Source organism: Protopterus annectens, chromosome 8.part0 (genome assembly GCF_019279795.1).
Source record: "Protopterus annectens isolate FY-2018-M chromosome 8.part0, PAN1.0, whole genome shotgun sequence".
Classification (NCBI taxonomy): Eukaryota; Metazoa; Chordata; order Ceratodontiformes; family Protopteridae; genus Protopterus; species Protopterus annectens.
Window position 1 is genome coordinate 170006393 of NC_056741.1, and position 22292 is coordinate 170028684.

The following is a 22292-nucleotide window of genomic DNA, read 5'->3' on the forward strand; positions in this document are numbered from 1 at the left end:
TATGTTCTGATGTTCCAACACCCACAAGGTTTACCGCAGCAGGTCATCTGGCAACTGCAGCACTGAATCCATGGTCTATAGGGCCATCTGCACTATATCAGTAAGACCATCAACAAATTCAAAAGAAGGATTGCCCAATAACTCTTAGAAATCAGAGCATGAGCACTTCATTCTCCACATTCTGGAAAACCTTAACATTAGAAAAATTCAGGAGAACAAAAATGACACACTCAAGAACTGAGAACTGCACTGGCAGATCAAATTTGAGGCATGTAAGAGACAAGGACTTAACTCTGCCATATGTACACACACACACACACACACACCTATACCATGCTTACAAATCATTAAATGTTTGAAAAATAGTTGAGTATGATAATGTTTTCAGTTACTATCCCTTTATTTGAGGTTTTGGTCATATTTATGTCATACAGTAGTCTCATCTGACACTTAAACATAGATATGCTTGTTGTGCACCATCTGTATCTCTACAAGTCCATTATCTCCAAAAGTCCTAGAACTAAGAACCTAACTCTTCCCCAGCTGATAAACACAATGTTTTGGAGGGACAGTTTTATAACCCAGCACCTCCAAATCTTCTGGAATAAAATTCCTCTGCATATTTTGTAGTGCAATTTAATTTCTTCCTCTAAAGTTGACCTAGATGACTGGATGGGTATCCAGAAATTTACTCCAGGATTGACTGGCATGACCTTCCTGGAAGAAGTAGGCATGGCCTGAGGTTAAGTACTGTCAATGTGTTAATGGTAATAATATGCAGTGGTCTTGGAATATCTATGAATCTATAAATAATAGCTCCCCCTGTATGCTCACAAATAACCTTTACAATCAGTATTTTACCAAATTAGTATTTACGTGTTATATATGGTACATATTACTGTCACAATTTACAGTACTGTGAACTGATTTTATAAGCAGCCTTGTAATGTCCCAAAGATATTCTTAATTTGTATTAACTTCCTGTATCTATATGTTTCTGAAACTTTTCTCACTGAGACTCCACTGAAAATGGGAACTTCCAAATCAGATATTCCCAGTCAGCAAATACAATAGATTAACCCATAAAAGGATTTTGAAACTTCATTTTTAACAACACAATGCACACACTCGATGAATCACTGCCCTGTATCATGCTGAAGTTACTGGTTAGTGTAGCATTACTAACATCAAAGATTCCTACAGCATAAAATACATTTTTCATTTAAAAGGCTAGTTTCATTTATGTGCTAATTGTACTCGTATAGCAATACAGTTTGTGTTTACCAGAGCTCCCTGTAAGGTCTGATGTGCTTATCATTAGTTTTTTCATGAATTATGGTCCTACACAATATTTTAAGGAAACTTTCTCCAGTAAGGGTGTAATCCCAAACTTAATAACAGTGGTTTAGCTTCACCTTTGTCTAGTACAATGTTCTTTGGGGTTATAGTTTTCGTTTTTGTCTTTGTTCTCAGTTGATTTTACTGCAGAATGATTGGCTGGTAGTACAACGGTTATCTTTTTGATTGTACAGCCAGTCAGAAAAAAAAATAGTTGTAGTACTGTTTTGCTTTAGCAGTATCAACAGTATAGAACAATACAGCAGTCAGCAGGAATGGCGGTGGTCACCATCCTCTGCTGAAAATATTTTCATCTAGGGCTTAATGCCATATGCAGTCCTGATTTTTTTGATGAAAATTGTTTTATGTTTTCTTCTGAATAGATCATGTGACCTGCATTTTTTCTCCCAGCTCTGCAAGTATTCATTACTTGCATGTTTTTTTTCTGTTGCTTTTTCCTTGTTCACACACATGCAGTATAGCATGCTGCTAGCCTAACTTTCTTTTAATGGGTATTTTACATTCTCATGAGAAGGTGCTTTATTAAAAACTGATGTTGGCAGATTACACTTTCAGTATGTTATAATATAGCAATAACCCACGCCTGGGTGTGGGTAATGCGGTATTTACCCATGGTTGGCGTGGTTCTCGGGACCAAACAAAGACAACCGTGGGTAAATCCCACATTACCCACACCCAGAAGTGGGTTATTGCTATTATACTATGACATTATTTAAGAAAAGAAACAATTACTTTTCTTAAATAATGGCATTGTATAATGCCTCTTTGCTGCCCTTCCGCAGCTGTCTGGCATCCGCGGCAGTTCTGATGTACTGCGCATGCCTACGCAGTACATCAGAGCTGTGGCCAAAAGCAACGGAGAAAGCAAGATCTCCGTTGCTTTTTTACTGTTCTGCTATGTTAAATGGGTTTAACATAGCGAGACAGCTTTAAAATAAGCAACGGAGATGTCCATTGCTTATTTTAAAGCTGTCTCGCTATGTTAAACCCATTTAACATAGAGAGACAGGTTTAAAAAAAAAGCAACGGAGAAAGCAAGATCTCCGTTGCTTTTTACACATTGCGTCGCTATGTTAAAGGAGTTTAACATAGCGAGACTGTTTTTAAAAAGATTTATACTAATGGAAAAAGTCCGGGCGACCGGACCTTTTTCCATTAGTATAAGTCGATTTACAACGTGCACGCTGGCCAATCAGCGTGCACATTTTGGAATATTAATGGGGGGGTCATGGTATAATATTGCTTATTTTGTTGTTTGCATCAGACAGTTTAATCTCTTGGAAACTTTTTCAGTGCATTTGGGATAATTCCGGGGTGATTTCATTAATTGAGTTGTATTGTAAGCGTAGGGCTGTGATATTTTAGGCATTGTTCCCATTATGAATTTTATATTGCTTTTAAGGATAGTTTTTCTGCTTTTTTCACAGTTGGCAAAAATTTTCCTTTGGTTCTTATGTAATGTCCCCTTTTAAAGAGCATTTCTTTTAAACCTTTCTTTTTGCATTTAACTGGAACATTTGATTTTTTTTCTTTTGTAAATTATATTTATTTATATTGCTTGTTTTCTGTATTGTTCTAGATTGTTTATTTTTGCTTTTATTTTACTTTCACAGCTATTGCAGAATATTTTGGCTAGTGTACTGTAATTTTTTCCTCTTTGACAATAAAACATCCCGATTGAAAAGTACAGATAGAAACAAATATTTGTCAATGAAGAATGTTCCATCTCTTAGTAATGGACTGTGACAATACGGTAGGAGGGAGGGTGGGAGAGACAAAGTAAATGGAGGCGACAGAAAGCGAGAGACCAAATAATACAGTTATAGACAAATTCTATTGACTTATCAGACCTTGGTTTTGGAAATACTGTAAAATGGTGGTAAGGCATCAGCTCTTTCAAAAAAATGTTATAACGGTATAAAAGAATATTATCATTCAATCAACGACAAGTCTACTGTACTATTATAAGATAAAGCTGAGAGGAACTAATGAAAAGTATAACAGAATGCAAGAAATATTTCTTTACTGAATGTTTGGCACATTTTGTGAATATATCCTTCTATCATATGTACTAGAGATACAACCAGTGCAGCCTGTCTTAAAACATTACAGCAAACAACTTGGTATCAATTAAATGGTAGATTAGAGGAAGACTAAAACATGTAACAGTCAGGCCGATTGTTGTACATGAGCATAACAGGTAGGAAACCTCTTAGTAACTGTGTAAAGTAAGTTGTCCCTTCTACTTTCTGATACTATTTCTATTGAATGTGTTTTCCTATATATTCATTATTGGCCTTGAAATTATTTCACAGAGAAGTACTATAATAAACCAAAAAGTAAAAAAGTCATACAGACAAACCACGTAGTAAAAACTACAAGAAAAACCTACCAAAGCTAGAGTTTTCACTGTGTGCTACCTTAAACCTCCTATAATAGAGGCCCATGGGATGTATGCAAATGACCTCTTAAGGACATCAAATGTTTCAGCTATATGGCTTCTGACTTTTTACTTTTTCTTTTTAAATCTTTGTGGATACATTTAGGCCAATAAATCCAAACCCCACTAGCTGTGGACATGCATGTTTCTGCCTTCATGGGCCTCTTTTACAGGAGGTTTAGGGTATCATACAGTGAAAACTGCAGCTTGGCTAGGTTTTTCTTGTAGTTTTTACTAATTGGTTGGCCTGTGTGTCCTTTTTACTTGTTGGTTTGGATGTTAGTTGGGATATTTTGCAGGCACCTTAATGGTTATGGACATCAGCTGGGTGTAAAGACCCTGTGTTTCTGAATTATAGCCAAATAATCCACTTATGCTGTGCTGACAAGGTCATATGCCTATAAAAGAAAGATGGCTGTATGTGAACTGCTTTTATTTTATTTATTTTTATTTATTTTATTTTACATTTGTTGACCGGGATAGTCTGACTGGATACATGTCCATTTTCAGCGGAGGCCCAGGGAGAAAAGCTCCAAGGAATAAACAAATCCAACATAATATGTTACATGTTACAAATTACAAACAGATTATTTAGAGATTAAATGGGCAGACGATACAAATTACATATAGAATATTTACAGTGATTAAATAAGCAAACATTATAACAGTTCCTCAGGTAAAGTTATTCAACGAGGGAAAATCTGATTAAATTACATAGCAGGCTGCATAGCAGATTTACACATTCCAGAGAAAAGTTAACCAGGCTTGATACAGTGACATAGCCAGTTTGTTCCCAGGTGGTGTTTGAGCCTAGTTTTAAACTGACTAGAGAAGAAAGTAAGGTAATATCAGCTGGTAGAGAGTTCCACGATATACCTACAGAGTTTACGAAGAGAGAGTCACCGGCTGAGTTATTAGTTTTACATATCTGAATAAGAAGTCTGTTGGAGGAACTAGGATTATTATAGTGGGTGACAAGATTTTTGAGTGCAGGGGTATTGTGAGGGTTATATATGATTTTATGGGCCATAACCAATTGATTATATAGGATTAGACTGGGTAGTTCAAGCAATCCAAGCTGGATTAGATTGATGCAATGATGTGTCCTGAAAGGCAGCCCAGTGGCAAACCTGGCAATGTGGTTATAACAGATTGAGAGTTTGTTCAGGACAGTCTTGTTAACATTAGATAGTAGAGGGGCTGCATACAGTAGAGTAGAGAGAATGTGGGATCGAGCTATGGCAACTTTGGCTGGAGGGTTAGGAAGGCTTTTATTCTGTAAAGTGACCCTAGTTTTTATTGATGGTTTTGATCAATTGGTTGACATGTAGGTCGAATTTTAGATTATTATCTATAATGGCACCTAATACTTTAGTAGAGAGGTCAGGGGAGATTATTGTGCAATTATTTGCTTTTATTGTAAAGTTAACAGCAGTAGATCTTTGTGTAGGTAAAAATAACAGCATTTTAGTTTTTTTAGGATTTAGTATCAGACATCGTACTGCGGTGGTGGTGCTGCAGTAGCGTTGTCGCCTCACAGTAAGACACTGTCCGGTTCGATTCTCAGTTAGAGCGTCTTCTGCATGGAGACATGCGTGAATGAAGGTTGTGAGTCAGAGCTGGCAACTCGGCACGTAAAAATCTACTGCCAGTCATTAGCGGACCGGAGTTCCGCTGTGGCGACCCCTAACCAGGAAAAGCCGAAAGACACAACAATAGTATCAGACATCGTTCAGAAAGCCAGTTTTCTATTGTGTTAAAGGTGATCTGGGTAGCTAACTGTAACTCTGTTGGGGATGTGGCCAAGCAAATCAGGGTAGAGTCATCAGCATACTGGATACAGCTGACTTTTGGGATGACAGTATTCATATTGTTGATGAAAATGGAAGATAACAGGGGCCCTAGTATAGAGCCTTGTGGTACTCTAAGGGTGTTAGGTAGTAGGTTAGAGAGTTTATTCTGTCAAAGAACAGCCTGCTGTCTACCACTTAGATAGTATTTAATCCATTGAAGGGCTTTAGGATCAAGACTGAGTGTTTGCAGGGTGTGGATTAATAGTTGGTGGTCAACCATATCAAATGCCTTGGAGAGATCCAAGAAGAGGGCTGAAGAAATATGGTTATTGTTTCGATTATGGTTTATGGTGTCGGTAAAGCCTAGTAGGGCTGAGGTAGTGCTGTGGTGAGGTCTGAAACAATGCTGGGTGTCTGCCATGAGGTGATTATAGATTAGGTGGTGCATGAACTGTCTCTGAATACATTTTTCCATAATCTTTGCAAGTGGAGAGAGTATAGCTATAGGCCTATAGTTGGAGAATTCAGTAGAGCTACCTCCTTTATGAAGTGGGATTACATAGGGTATTTTCCAGATAGTGGGAATTTTAGCTTCTACTATGGTTTGATTGATAAGTATTGATACCGGGTATGCAATAGCATCAGCTGAGTTTTGTAGGTATTCAGCAGGAAGTTGGTCAGCCAATAGTGTGGTGGGTTTTAGTTTTTTGATTAGGGTCTGGAAAAGTGACGTGGCGACAGGTTGGAAGCTAAATGAGAGTAGGTTTCTAGGGGTGCTACTTTCTGAGCCAAGGGAGCTAGGAGGTAGTTGGCTGGGTAGGGCTTGAATTGTCTCGGTAAAGAATTGGTTAAAGCTATCTGAAACATCTTCTGAGGGTTTATCAGAAGTGGCAGCTGGAACAGGGGGTAGTAGTTTGTTGAGAGTGTAGCAGATTATTCAAACCTGCCCAAAACTTCTGAGGGTTATTTTGATTTTCTGTCTGTAATTTACAGTAGTATTGTTTTTTGTCTTGTAATATGGATTTGTTTTAGTTTCATTCGTAAATTGCCTGTATTTAATTTGATCTTGGGGTAGTTTAGTTGAACACAATAAAGCCCAGGCTTTATGTCTAAGGCTAATTTTGAGTCTAAACTCTTTCAAAAGCCATGGAGCAGTTTTTGCCTTTGTTCTCTTTGAGTGAATAGGTGCGTGTAAGTCAAGGATCTCAAGGAATTTATTGTTAAAGTACAAAACTGCTTCCTCTAAGAAGAGGAGTTTTAAAATAGACCAATTACATGATTTTAGTTCCTGTTGGAATTTGGCTGAGTCAAAGTTTTTGTTATTTCTAACATTTCTTAGTAAGGGTTGTTGGGGACTGATAGCTTTGTGCTTAATTATATATGTGAGATGGTGATCACTTAGACTATCGGGGGGTAGCAGAGGTGTACAAATGGGGTGACTATTAATGAGTACCCAATCAAGTATGCTTTTTTTTGGTTGGGTTTACCTACCCTGGCAAGGATGTTAATGATTTGCGTAAATGAGTGTAGGTTAATATGGGTGGTTGGGGATTCTGATTAACAGGTGGCCCAGTCTATAGTAAAGTTTCCGAGAAGTAGGGTTTCTTGGGCGTAGTGACTAGATAACCAGTGCAAGATGTCTTCAGGTGTAGCTTTATTGTTACCTGGGGGAATATACATGCAGATTATATTAATGCATTTACTTTTGTTAAGTTGCAGTTTGGTGGCTAGAGTCTCTAAGTTGTTAATCTGAGGTGGTTGTATTACATCTGTTGTTTCATTCAACTCTGATTTATAGAGTTTTGCTACCTCACCCACCTTCCTGGAAGCATGGTCCAGCCTGTGTATGTTATACCCAGGAGGTAGTACTTCATTGTCTGTAGTAGTAGGTTTTAACCAGGTCTCAGACAGACAGAGAATCTCAGGAGAGTGAACAGCAATGAGTGCATGCAGTTCATGTACCTTGTTATTAATGCTTCTAATATTAAGATGGCACATTAGGAGAGAGATAGATGGCCTGGAAATTGTAGGTTTGTAGCTTTGGTTACAGGTAGAGGAGTATGTGTCTAAGGTGGATGGGCCATGCTTGGGGATTATGTCCCCACCAAGTAATAGGCTAGGTCTAAGCTTGGAGGTAAGTTTCAGGAATTTGTCTACAAGTTTGTGGTAGTGTTTGCTTCTAGAGCTAATTTTCCTGGAGTTGATGTGTAGGAAGTGTGGACAAGATGTTGGATATGTCCCGGTACTGTAAGTATGGTTGAAGGTGGGATGATTGACAGCTGGGGTGATAGTATGGGCCTTTGGGACTTGAAGTCCTGTGAGAGACTGATTTTCATATAAGGTAAGGAAGTATGGGGCTAATAGGAGGGGTAGTAGAAAGGAGTGCAACATTATTTGAGATGTGACTAGAGAGATAAGAAACTGTTGTACCTGGAAATGCAGTACCAGAAGATAGTGTGGTTAGGTAACTGTATTGGTAGGTAGGGGGTGGGAAGCTGCCAGATGAAAGCTGATAGGTGCTGGTGAAAAGTAGGTAGAGGGTATACACTGAAGAAGGGTTATCGTGAAAGCTTTGTGCGTTTTTAAGACTAATACATTTTCGGAGAGTGGGATCCACCATTTTGTTTTTCTTCTGTGCATCGCTGTAGTTTGCTGTTGATCTCCATTCTCCAGTCCTGCTCTCTTTGGTTGTTTCATTTGAATATATTCCATAGTTCTCTATTACAGGAGGTTTCAGGGTATCAGTGAAAACTCTAGCTTGGATTGATTTTTCTTGTAGTGAGTACTATAACAAGTCAATTCATGGGTTGGCCTGGTAATGAACTGTGTTTAGAATATCCAAATAAAATTAATTTTATTTCTATATGCTGGTCATTGTCTCTGTGGGCATGGTTTTATGTGGTTTATGTTACTTATAATTCTCACTCTGCCTTTATCTCCACCCCTCTCATTTGCCATGCTACTGTATGTAGTCTATCATTAGGCCAGTTAGCGTTTGACACTGACAAATGGAGGGTTTTGCTTGTTACAGGACATCAGAGATTAAATCTGGACTTTGCTGCAAAAATATGGAGTGCAACTGGTAACTACGGCAAGGGGGAGAACATTCAACTATATAAGCATCTGAATGCATCTAGTGCACAGCAGTTGTTTCTACTTTATGTTCTCCCAGTATCTCCATGTTATAAGATACACAATCAACAACTCATAAGTTTTTCTCTAACTGAACTCAAATGATAGCTGGAAAGAAATTAAGTCAGCATGTTGTAAGTGGTGGATTATTTTTTCTTGTTCAGATCAACACTGTGGGCTATTTTTGTAATTTAGCAATATGTAATGATGTTATCTAATTTGGAACATTTGCACAGATTATGTAATTCCTTCCCATGATGTTTACATCTTACAAAGTTCCTTAGTAGAACATACATGTAAAGACCTAGAAAATGTAAAAGTTTCTGTGGAGTAAATACTGGCATAAGAGAGTTATCCAATTCGTGCTGAAAAGTCAGGTTATGGAATATGGAAATAATCATTTGATGTCTCCCATGAGTAATTTAGAACTCTGGTCTAGAACTGGGCAAAAACTAGTTAGAGACTACCACACTGCAGGTTGGAATAAAAGACTTAAAATGCAGTGTTTGTAGACAAGTACGTGATTTATATATCCTTTTTTTCAAATCGCATAACATTATCCAATGCCAAGTATTAGGCTGTCAGAAAAGTTAGAGTCATCAGGTCACTCCACAACAAGTACAAATATGACTCTGTCATTGTCCATGTTGATGTGAATGACCTGAGATGTACCTCCCTGGACTACATGAAAAGAGACATGGAGGAGCTCTCCGATCTTGTAGCCCTGGCAGGTATGACCCTAGCCCTGAGTAGCATCCTGCAATCACCCATAATGATACCACAGTACAAGGACAAAATGATTGACTTCAACAATTGGCTAAGCTTCTGGTGTCATTCTAAGGGGATCCAGTATCTATCTGCCTGGGATGACATGATTGACAGACCACGATGCTTTGTCAGAGATGGCCTGCACCTGTCACCCTTGGGATTCTGGATACTGGCTAAGGTTCTTGCCACCCCTATAGTGCCTTTTTTAGGCAAGGTTCAAATAACAAATTCACCACCATAACAGGTACAAGCAAGCAAAATCTGAGGGTAATGCTACTCAGTGCTAGATATCTAAACCTCAAAATGCATTCACTCAAGACACTCCTTAAAATGGAGAACATTGACATCTGTGCAGTGGCAGAGACCTGGTACAAGGCTGCAGAGAGCACCCCTGCATTACCAGGCTATAAGCCATACCACACCTTTCAGCCACCTAACCTGGACTGAAACACTAAAGGCGGAGACATGTCCATATTCATTAAGGATATCCACACCTCCAGGCTAGTTGCTCAGCATAATGCATCCGAGATTATCCAAGTGCAACTAACTCTGGGCAAGACCTCAATCCAAACTGTAACTTGCTAGACATCCCCCAGCATTCCCCAGGACTCCCACTCCTCATTTCTTGATACACTGGAAAATATTAGGGTACAGTCCAACACCCTAATAATGGGCGATTTCAACTACCCTACCATTAACTGGGAAAACTACTCATGTACCAACTCTTTTGCTCAATATTTTCTGGAATTCATAAATTCCAATGCCTTGGATCAACTTATCCACACCCCCACCAGGGACAGCAATATCCTAGACCTGGTCATTACCAACATGAGTGACTGGTGTTCCACACCACAGGTCAATTCCTTGTCAGTCAGATCCGACCACAAGCTAATCAACCTAGGCATCCACATCCCACCCCCACCCCCCATTAGGGAAACCATCGTAAACATTTCTCTAAAGCCAACTTCATGCTTCTTAAGACAGAAGTGGCAAACTTCATGACACCCATGCAGACAGACAATAGAGGTAAGACTGCTGAATCCTTCACAAATGTACTTTATAAGCACTTACACGAGTGCATAGATCATGCTATCCCTAACAGAACCAAGATGCTATCCTCCAAAAAAAGGAAGCCAATCTGGTGGTCCTCTGCCATAAACAAACTCTACAACAGAAGAAAGAAACTGTTGCAAAATAGAATAAAATCTCATGATTGGAGGAACTCCCTGGTCAGCCTCAGTAAGAAGCTGAGATCCCTTATGAAATCTACCAAAGCTAGTTATGAAAACAAAATTACCACTGATTCTAAAGACACCCACAAAGCATTCTATAGCTATGTCAAGAATCTCAATGGCAACACTTCGATCTGCTCTGAGTTACAGCACAATGGCATTAAATATACCAACTGATATTGCCAACATCCTGGCAGATAGGTTCAGTGCTAACTTTACCCCCCCACCCCCTATACCAGAAGCATGCAAAGTTCCTGTAATCACAACTGCAGAGGTAAAAACCACACTCTCCAAAGCCAAGAAAACAGCATCCATGGGACCTGACAACATCCCAGACTCCATTCTACATGAACTACAGAATGAACTGGCACCCCACCTAAGCACCATGTTCAGTCATAGCCTCATCTCAGGCTTTGTGCCCACTGAATGGTATACAGTGATGGTTATCCCACTCCACAAAGGGGGAGCCACCACGGACCCCAGGAACTACTGCCCCATTAGCCTAACGAGCCTGGTCTCAAGGCCATGGAACGTATCATCATTATAAACAAAGACATTGGTAATTGCCAAACTCTGGACCCCACCCAGTTCGGGTTTGTAAAAGGCAGATCATGTCTCCTAAACCTGATAGACTTCTTTGAAGCAGTTAAAAAAGCTATAGACGAGGGTAAGATGGTTCACACAGCCTAACTAGATCTTGCCAAGGCTTTTGACACCATCCCCCACTCAGGAATTATAGATAAACTCACTAAACTAGGTATAAATCCCTACATCACAAGATGTGTTGCCAACTGGCTCACTGACAGAACCCACACTGTGAAAGTAGCAGACTCCAAATATGACTTCAGACCAGTGACAAGTGAAGTACCACAGGGTTCAGTCCTGGGTCCTCTCCTGTTTGGTATCTACTTTTCTGAAGTACAGGCTACCACAGAAGGTCTTTGGCTAATGAAGTTTGCAGATGACTGCAAACTAGGAGCCATAATTGAAACTCCCAGCGATGTGGACATCCTACAGAAGGGCCTCACTGAGACAGATGCCTGGTGTCAAAGCCATGGCCTCAAGCTCAATGCCAAAAAGTGCATTGTCATCCCCTTTGGTAAAAACTCTGTACCCATGAGCTACCACATAGGCGGAAGTCTACTTAACACTGAAAGTGTGATGAGACCTTGGAACACAGGTGGACAGTAGTCTCTCCTTTGATAATCACATCACCACAGAATTCAGGAAATCCTTCTACGTGGCACACCTCATCACAAAAGGTTTCTCATCCAGGAAAAAAGAGGTCATTGTTCTCCTCTACTCATCACTCATTAGACCCATTATAGAGTACAACAGCCCTTTTGGTATGTACCTCACAAGACATCTGCAACAACTGGAAAGGTCACAGAAATACCTCACAAAGAGGATTACTGGCCTCAAACAGATGCCTTGCGCAGACCGTCTCAAAAAACTCCAGATTTACTCCATCACATATCGCCTACTCAGAAGCGACCTCTGCCTAACATGCAAAGCTATGTCAAACCCAGAGCTGTTGGACATGCTCCACTTAAAGAAATCCAAATCCCTCTGAACTACATGCTCTAGGGACCTAAACCTTGTCACCACAATAAAAAGAAATGCTGGAGGGATAGATTCCTGTCCCATAAACTTCCCATACTCTGGAACAATCTACCTGTATCAAACAAAGCTCCTCATTAGCACTCTCCAAGAAAAATCTTGATGATTGGATGGGAAATAGGAAATTCACACCGGGCATCACCTCTGTGACTCTGTTCGACAGGGACACAGGAAAATAATTTTCTTGGGTGGCGAAAGCCAGGGTACCTTTTTGGCTAGGCTTATATAGGCCCTAGGGCCAATAGCCTAGTACCTACCTATGAACCTATATTATTCACATGTAGAAGTTTCCTTAGGATAATGAAGTAAACACTACCTGCAGGGTTTGATCTAATGATGTAGTGACATCTGAAGTTCTAAGAATTATGGTACCATCCCCATATTGAAGTAGTTTACTAACATTTCATTCACTGATAAAGTCATTAAGAAGCTAAGAGCCCAATCAGACTATTTTACTGTTGAAGTTCCCTGCAAATAATGGCAACCAGACAGAGCAGTGCATTCCCACTGTAAATGTATGAAAATTCCTTGCAGATGATGGCAACCAGACAGGGCAGTGCATTCCTACTGCAAACTTATGAAAAAACGTCTTTGTACTAGTGACTAGTTAGGTATCATACCTCTCAACTATACAGATTTTCTCACAATGTCCAGATTTGTGCTTCATGTTTTTTGTCCATCTTTTATAAAACTGTGGTTTTCTGGCAAACTAGTGGCAAATCATTAAAGACTGGAGTTAGAAAATAATGACAGGCATTTGAATTTCAGACTTCATAACCCTTCAGAAAATTCATGCTAATGCAAAACCCATTCTTCTATCAACTTTCTAAGTTTGTAAGAACAATATTTAAAAATTGCCTCTATTTTGGGTCTTTGTGTCACTTTTATTTATGTCTTTGTCCAGAATTTTTCCTCTAAGAGGTTGAGAGGTATGTTTAGGTTTCTTTTTATTAATGGATAAATGATAAGTAACATTACTAGGTAGAGCATAGTGGAAGTTCCATTTTAAGACAATGTTAGAAGTTCACTTTTATTTTTCAATATAAAGAACTACATAGCACCTAGAGAGACACATACATCTTTACGTGGCAATTCTGGAGTAGAATATCGGATGTTTGTGGAAAAATCTACATATATGAAGACAAGTAGCTGAAGAGCTGAAATATCCTCACTTGTGTTTGTCTAGATCTGTAATATAATTATTATGAACATTTGCTTTGTCTAGGGTCTTTCTGATGATACGGGTACTGAATATAATGGCAGACAAATGCTAATTGAGTGAGGTTGGTATAAAAGGCTAATTGTTACATCTTATAAATAATTCTTCTTATTTTTGTTAAATTAATCCTTTTTCTCCATAGAAAGTTGTACTGGTTCTGAATTTCTTTGCTTATAAGCCAATAAGGAGAAAGGTTTGACATATGTATGCATAATTACATGCTTATTTTAGAATGAACAAAACGCAGTATCACATGACTCACTGCTTGAAGTCCTTAGAGTCAAATTGATTTTAATATTATGTACGCCAGTTATTTCAAAATGTTTTACCTTTTTCAATCACAACTTTTGCATCAAAAGGTCAAATCAAATTGACAAATGGATAGGGTACGACAGTAAAAACAGTCTAATCAGAAAGAAAACCAGATCCTGTTCAAAAACTGTCCTGGTAAACTGTCAGAGAGTATGTAACTGACCAGTAAAATATTCAACTTTCAAGCTTCCAGGACATTAGCAATCTGATCTGCATGTGTGTGTGTGTGTGTGTGTGTGTGTGTGTGTGTGTGTGTGTGTGTGTGTGTGTGTGTGTGTGTGTGTGTGTGTGTGCATGGGGGGTGGGGTGGGGGGGGTGGGGGGTAGTTTATAACCTGAAAACTGTGTGTCGCTACCCTTGTTTAAAAGCCTGCATGCTTCAACTATGTTTTTAAGAAGAAGTAACGTATCTTTAATAATAAGGAACAATTCTGTATGTGCACCAGAGAGTGGGAAGATTGTACAAAATAATGATGCTATAGCATGGGAAAGCTGTGAATTTTAGGTATATCTACACATGAATAATTTTTTAAAACCATAAAATTGTGACTCTGCATCAGAGGCTGTCTGATTAGCCCAGGTAAAAAACACACCTTTATCAAACACAAAGTTTTCAGGTACAAGACCCTTTCTCAATGATAGACATAAAGGTATGTTTTTTATCTCAACTTTTTCGATGTGCTTTGTACTTTTGATTAGCCCAGGTGCCAGAAAATATCTATCTGAACCCCCCAGGAGGGAGTTAGACTTCATCTTGGGAATCTGATACAATAATCAGAGTGACTGAATTAAAATATAGCGAATGACACTTTTGAAAGAATCCTTCAGCAGAGCTGCCATAACTTGAAATATAGTGAATGACACTTTTGAAGGAATCCTTCAGCTGAGCTGCCATAACTTGAAATACACAAAACAAACATTTCTTGAGAGAAAAGATTTTTTATTTTTGAACACCACTGAGAAAGAGCCACTTAATTAAAGTACAGATGTAACAATCAATGATTAAATGGTGCAGTGTCTTTTGCATTTATTTAAATTATTTGACTGGTTATAGTAATTATAGCGGTTTTGATAGCAGCTGTAATGATGGCCAAATTAATTGCAGTGGTGTACAAGTGATTATTTATTTGTTTGACATTTGATGACCAGGTTGGTCCAGCTGAGCTGACTCCCTTTTTTAGTGGAGGCCAAGGGAGAAAATCTCTACAGTTTACATATCAGTAAGACATCAGTACAGTATTAAGACAAGCAAGTACAATGTTTACAGTTTGAACCTCATTATAAGAAGGTGCCAAGGAAAAATACAAGTTAAAAAGGTAATTAAGAAACAAAGTAACTAAGGAAGTCGCTAGATAAAGAATACATAGACAGCTAGCATGTTAGTCATTAGCTAGTACTTGGTAAGGTAAGGTAAGTGATGCAAAGGTGATTGGAAATTTAAGACATATGTTACCAAAATATTACTTTCTTTTTCAGGATCCTCAGCAAAATAGGATTATCCAGTGGCTGAATGTGAAAACACAGCAGGGCATAGGGGACCTTTCTTTTCCTTTAGCCCAAGAAGTATTATTGGGTACCTACAAGATCATAGCTCAGAAACATGAAGCTTTGACAACACATACATTTTCAGTAGAAGAATATGGTAAGGAACAGTATTTTGTTTTAATATATAATCCATAGATAATGTAGTTATGTATTTCTTACTTGTTACCTTCCACCTGAAAAATGGATGTTTTGACTTAAATATTATAAATTTATATTTAATTTTTGTGCTCAGGTATAAGGGTTATATTTATACATTCATGTAATTATAGTGGAAGAAGTATATTAGTAATACATAATGTTAAATCACTTTTAACATTGTGTACACATATAATTCCAAAAAGTAATGTGTGTTTTCTTTCAAATGGAATACATTTTCATAATTTTGGCTGTGTCCATCAGTTTTGTTTTAAGACTGCAAGCACAATTTTTCTATAAAGAAGGTTTTAATATGTCAAACCGTTTTTAAGAGTGTTCTCATGTGCATATGAAGTTATGTATTCCCCTGTTCATTCGTATGCAATGTATGTGTTTTAGAATAGATATTTTGTTATGCTTTTATATTATGCCTTTACATTTTATGGCATTGTTGCTTTAAAAAAGTTCATTATTAGTACAGGTGATTGTTATATGTTTTATATAAAAGGTATGTTGGGTAATGTGTACTTCATTCAAAGGAAGTTTCCATTACAAAGACGAAAGTGCTCAATAAACAGTATTTTGAGTGGATCTGGACCTCGGTTCTTCTTTTTTTCTGTGGATTATTAGTTGGTGTGTCTTTAACCTTCATAATTTTGGCTGCATATACCATTTCATATATACAATATTCTCCATGAAAAACAGTTATTTCTTTGAACAAATTTGCTTGAACTCACAGTAACTTTTTAATTACCTTATTAGACTTGCCTTCTTAGAAATTATCACACATAATTTTCTTGCAAGTTGAGCTGACTATGAAAAATACCATGAAGAAAATTCAAGCTTCCCATAAATGTACGCTGGCATTGGAAGCTAAGGATAGTTACACATCCTTAAAATCCTTCTTTACCTATGTTAGGAAGTTAATAAATAAGACATAACTTTGCTTTGAACTCATTCAGAATGGCACTACCTTTCCCTTGTTATGGTCTATTCTAGCAGTGGCTAGGAAAATAATAACTAGAAATTGGATTTCAGATACACCTCCTTCGTTCAATGAATTTAAAAATGTTATAAATATAGTGTGCCATATGGAAATAAACACAATTAGGACAAGAACAACTAGAAAAACATCTTATTATATTGTATGGGATAATTTACAAAATTTGTTAAAAAAATTCTAATTTCAATAGCACGGTATTTTAGTTTAATTAATTGATCTGATTGTAGTGGATGTCTTTGTAAATACTTTAGTTGTTTTGTTGAATATTATAATAATACCTATTTTTAATTACTTGTATAAAATTGTTATGATATTTCTCTTATATGTTAAAACAATAAACCTGTTTTGAAAAAAAAAAAGAATGGCACTACCTACTGTGGATATCTCAAATGTAGTGGCAAACAAATTCAGTGCTATCTTCACCCCAGAGATGAGTATACCAATCACAAATATATTTAAGGCCCTAAATGCACTATCAGCACAAAAGAACACTTTTCAAAACATATTAAGCTGCCTGCTAAACAGCAATAAACATGTAGTGGTGAATCCACTTCTATCTGTTCAACCTGAGTTTAGCCACTAGTTTTGTCCCCAAGATTTTGTGCACAGCAGTTGTCGTGTTGTGATGGTTCTTCACAAGGGCAGCCCCAACACAGGCCCCCTGGAATTAAAGGCCTATTTACCTGATAAGCCTCATCTGCAAGGCCATGGGATAAGTCACAAAAGACCTGGTAAACAACTTTATAAAAAATCTTCTATGACTTGAACCTTAGCAGTATGGCTTTGTTAATGGCACTTTCTGTCCAGTCAATCTGTTAAATTTTTGGGGAGAGTAACACAAGTCTTGGACAGTGAGTATGCTGTCCATACAGCATACCTTGACCTCATCAAAGCATTTTCTACTATACATCTCTCCTCAACTCCTTTTCCCATTTTTTCACATGGGGGTCAGGGTATCATCTCAGCAGTGACAATCTCAAGCCAAGGTTTACACTACCAGGTGGTAGCCATGTCGCAGTAGATCATTCGTACCACTCACACTCTCACTTAAGCCAATTTAGAGTGTGCAATCCACCTACTGCATGACTTTGGAATGCGGGAGGAAACCAGAGCAAACCTACATGACCATAGGGAGTATATGCATACTCAGCACAGAAATCACCCCTGCCAAGAATCAAACCAGATAACCTCTTACTGTGAGGTGACAACACTGACCACTGCACCATTGAGATACTATACCACATGCTAATATTATCAAAAAGCAAATTGTGCTCTAAATCATCCCCTATATACTTAGATGGATAGTTATTTAGCTGAGTAACAGAACAGCCTCATGCTGTAAGGGTGGCAGGTACTGCCTTGGAGAGCATGAAAGTAAACAGTAGGGTATCACACGCTTCAGTGCTAGGATCTATGCTATTCAGCATATACTTCTCTGATCTCCAAATCAAAAATCAGGAACACTGGTTAACCAAATTTGCCAATGATTGTAAACTGCATGCTATACTCGAAGCCCCTGTTATCAGTTGTTCCAAAACTTTGCAAGCTGGAGGACCCCTTTTATAAAGGAAATATTTTGATAAATCCCCTATATTTGGGATTGTGTTTTTAGACTGATATTAATTAATAATTAATATAAATAAAACAGCATTTGAATTTTAAAAATCAGTTATATTTTTAAAAGATTACAAATTAAACAGACTCTGGATTCTAAAACTGTCAGATGAGCTAAGCATCCACTTGAGTTAATTTCAGGAATAAGTAGTGCATTGAGGCATTTCCAAATACTATTAAATATCAGAGGTTTTTGTAAATATGCCTGTGAATATTGCAACGTTGTGTTGAAACCACAGGCACCAGGCCCATTAACTGAACTCCAATCACTTGGATTGTAGTGAAAGCTATACCAACAGTTCTGGCTATCATGAAAGTAAATTTCAACAGGAGAATAAAAGTAAGAAACAACAAATTGGTAGCATACCTCCTCCGGACCTACTCCTAAAATTACATGTTTAAACTTAGTTATGAATTAAAAAGCTAACTAAGCAACCAAAACAAATCCCCTATTTGAAACTAATTAATCTATATAAAGTCTTACATGTGCAGTTAACACAAATTGTCAGTTCTCCTTAGATCCAATGTACCACTGCTCCTCTCTGCAGTATGTGAGCATGAAAGAACCTGCAACAATTAATAATGCAACATGCAGCCAAATCAGTAGCATGAGTAAGGAGCTAGGTGAACTGGCATACAGTCAAGGAGAATGAAACCTGCTTTACTAAGAGCCTTGTTCAAGCTAAAGCAATAGGAACAGAGAGAAAATGCATATCCACAGCTAGTGGGGTTTGGCTATATTGGCCTGAAATTGTCCATTAAAATGACGAAACAAGTCATGGGCATTCAGAATCGCCAATGAGCTGAAACACCTGATGTTCATAAGGATCATTTGCATATATCCCATGTGCCTCTGTTACAAGAGGTTTGGGAGGTCACTCAGTGGAAATTCTAGCTTTGCTGGTGTTTTCATTTTGTTTTAACAACTACTGGTATAGATATGGTAATCTGGTAATATTACAATAGGGAATGGATGGCAAACTGAAAACAGGTTCATAGTTACTAGGCATCTCATCCAAAGGAGGACATGCCCAGGACTGCATCACCCCACCCCCTTAAAATACAACACAGTATCAGCAATCCATCTACATGGTGTGGAAGTAGAACCAACAGCCATCTGCATCAAAATGCAAGGATGCTACTTGTGCTACTAAGACTACTTACAAATTCTATACCACAATTGTAACACCATTTGCCAAACAAAACAGTTGAACATTGTAAACAGACTTAGTATGAGCACAAGTAAATTTCTCTTCCCTTGAAAATGCACTTAAAACAAATTTCCTTGAAAAATGCACTTGAAACTCATTTCCTTGAAAATGCAGCTTGGTAGTTGAAGTAGGATGTAGGTTCCTGTTTCCTGTAGCTAAAATACAGCGTTTGAGTCGATGAAAATTACTAACCACCTGCTAACCCTTATTAGAGCATTTCACTCTCTCACACACATGCCTCAAGCTCTTAGTGCAGGAAATGTGGACAAAGCCTAAAATACATAGGGACAGATTATAAATGTTGCTCTGATGAACTTAGCAAATTGCTAGAATAACAGGATTTGTGTCTGTATGCATTTTTTATTAATCTTTGAACTGTTTTACTATGTACTATCTTAGTAATCTTTTTGCATGGAGCTTTTCTTCCTGGGCCACCACTAAAAACAGGCAAACTGCCCAGTTGGACTCTCCCGGTAAACAATATAAAATAAAATTAATAAATTAAGATAAATTCTAAGGATTTGAAGTCTATAACTCAAATGTCTGTCATTATTTAACAACTTCAATCCTTTTTATAAAGAACAGACAAAAAATATGGGGCAAAAATCTAGAAATTATGTAAAAAGCAGGACAGTTGAGGGGTATGCTACCTACCTCTTACACACACACACACACACACACACACACACACACACACACACACACAAAAACACAACACACACACCTCTCACTATTACACACACACGCACACCCACATCCCTTCCTCCCTCTTAGACACACACACACACACACACACACACACACACACACACACACACACCATACCTCTCAACCTCTTAGCACATGAAATTTGCATACTGGGGAGAGAAATGCCCAAAACTAGGGATGCATTTTAAATATTGCTTTTATAAACTTAGAAAGTTGCTAGAATAACAGAATTTATGTTAGAATGCATTTTTTTAAGTATATGAAGCCTGAAACTCAAATGCATATTATTATTTAGTAACCTTAATCCCTAGATCATCCCAGTGATATGTCAAAAAAAGACATTTCTTTATGAGGAACATACCAAAATATGAGCCATAAATCTGGACATTCTATGAATTTCTGTATGGTTGAGAAGTATGACACACACATATACCCCCTACCTCCCTATTACACCCTCATACCTCTCAATCACTTAGACTTAGAGCAAGAAACCTGGACAAAGCCACAAATAATAGGGGAACAAAGTCCCAAAAATAGGGACACCTTTTCAATATTGCTCTTACAAACGTAGAAAGTTAATAGAACAAGTTTTGCATTAGTATGAATTTGATGGCTATGAAGTCTAATGCTCAAATGTCTGTCATTATTTTCTGACTTCAGTCCTCAATGATTTTCCAGGGATTTGCCAGAAAAACACAATTTTATGAGAAACAGACCAAAAACATGGGGCACAAATCTGAACATTCTGCAATGGAAAAAAAAAACATCAGGACCTTTGAACACTGTGTTGTGTTCTCGCTCCTACCTTCATGGTCTTTGAAAGTACAGTTGTGTACAATCTTACCATAATGGAATTCCCTGCTGTGGAAGCCTGATCATCCAGTCAGTCTAGCAAAGAGTACTTGTTGTTTTAAAAGGTAAGCCATGTCACCCAAATGCTCCTTGCATAGCATAGGGCATAAAGCTGACGTTCAGGCTTGCCATAATCAGAACTGAATGTCCCAGTAGGAACACAGTCCAAGAAACTCAAGAGGTAACCTGTAAAACCAGGAAGGTAAAAGACTAGGGGGATGGAGGGAGGGAGCAAATACTGCAGCAGTGAAGGCAAGGACATCTACCGGTATGGTAACATTTTTCACAGCTGTACTATGCCCTACCATTCATTGCTGCAATACTCTTAACAGATGGGAGAATGTCAAAGCTCAAGAAGAAACTTGGGAGGGGGAAGGCACAGAAGAGCCCCCTAAAAAGCCATAAAAAATGGCACTTACAAAATGAGCCCTAGCTCTAGAAATACCATCCAACTTGTAAAGCTCGGTAAAGGTATGCACAGAAGTCCAGGTAGCTGCTCCAAGAATATAATTAGTATTTAAGCCTTTGAAAACAATACCCAAAGAAGCCACAGCTCTAGTAGAATGAGCCTTAACTGAACAAGAAGGTTCTTATCATGAAAAGTGTAACAAATGGAAATAGCCTTAGAAATCCAGGAAGAAATCATTTGCTTGGATGCAGCAAGTCCCAATGATCTAGGATGAAAAGAAACAAATAATTGATCAGATTTTCTAATATCTTTAGTCTTACCCAAATAAACCTTGCATAGTCTATGCACATCCAAAGTATGCAGCACCCTGTCACGGTCAGCTTGTCAACAGGTAGAAAAAGTAGGCAGATTAATAGACTGATCCAGTGATTGCTCATTAATCACCTAAGTCATAAAAGAAGGGTTACCTTGACCTTATGAAAGATAAAAAACAAAGTAGGAGAAACCATAAGGGCTTGCAACTCAGACACTCATCTGGCAAAAGTAAGAGTTAACAAATGAACAGTCTTCCAGGAACAATGTAGCAAGGAAACTGAAGCAGCAGGCACAAAAGGAGAGTGTGAGTCCACTTTTCTAAAGCAAAATTAAGATTCCAGGGAGGAGGAGCAGGCTTCCTCAGAGGTCTAATATTAAGGACGACTTTAAGAAATTGTTTAACCTAAAATTTAGAAGCTAAAGGAGGAGAAAATGGCCGACAAGCAGAGTTAGATGATAACTGGGTCTTAACAGAATAGGCCAAACAAACCAACATTGAGCAACTCACACAAATAAGAGAGAATGAAAGGAACATCCACAGTAAGTGAGTCCAGGTTACGAGAGAGACACCAAACAGGAAACCTCTTCCATTTGGATAAGTATTATTTTCTCGTAGTAGGTTTCCA

The 22292-nt window shown here is 38.1% G+C and overlaps 1 protein-coding gene across 1 annotated transcript in view; it reads left to right on the forward strand.

The window, feature by feature from the left end:
* Positions 1-22292, forward strand: part of LOC122808690 (alpha-2-macroglobulin-like) — a 1814690-nt gene that overhangs the window by 186104 nt on the left and 1606294 nt on the right. Inside the window, exon 6 of the mRNA XM_044079678.1 lies at positions 15351-15516. Within this exon, the coding sequence (XP_043935613.1) occupies positions 15351-15516 (166 nt within the window). The remainder of the gene's footprint in view (positions 1-15350; positions 15517-22292) is intronic.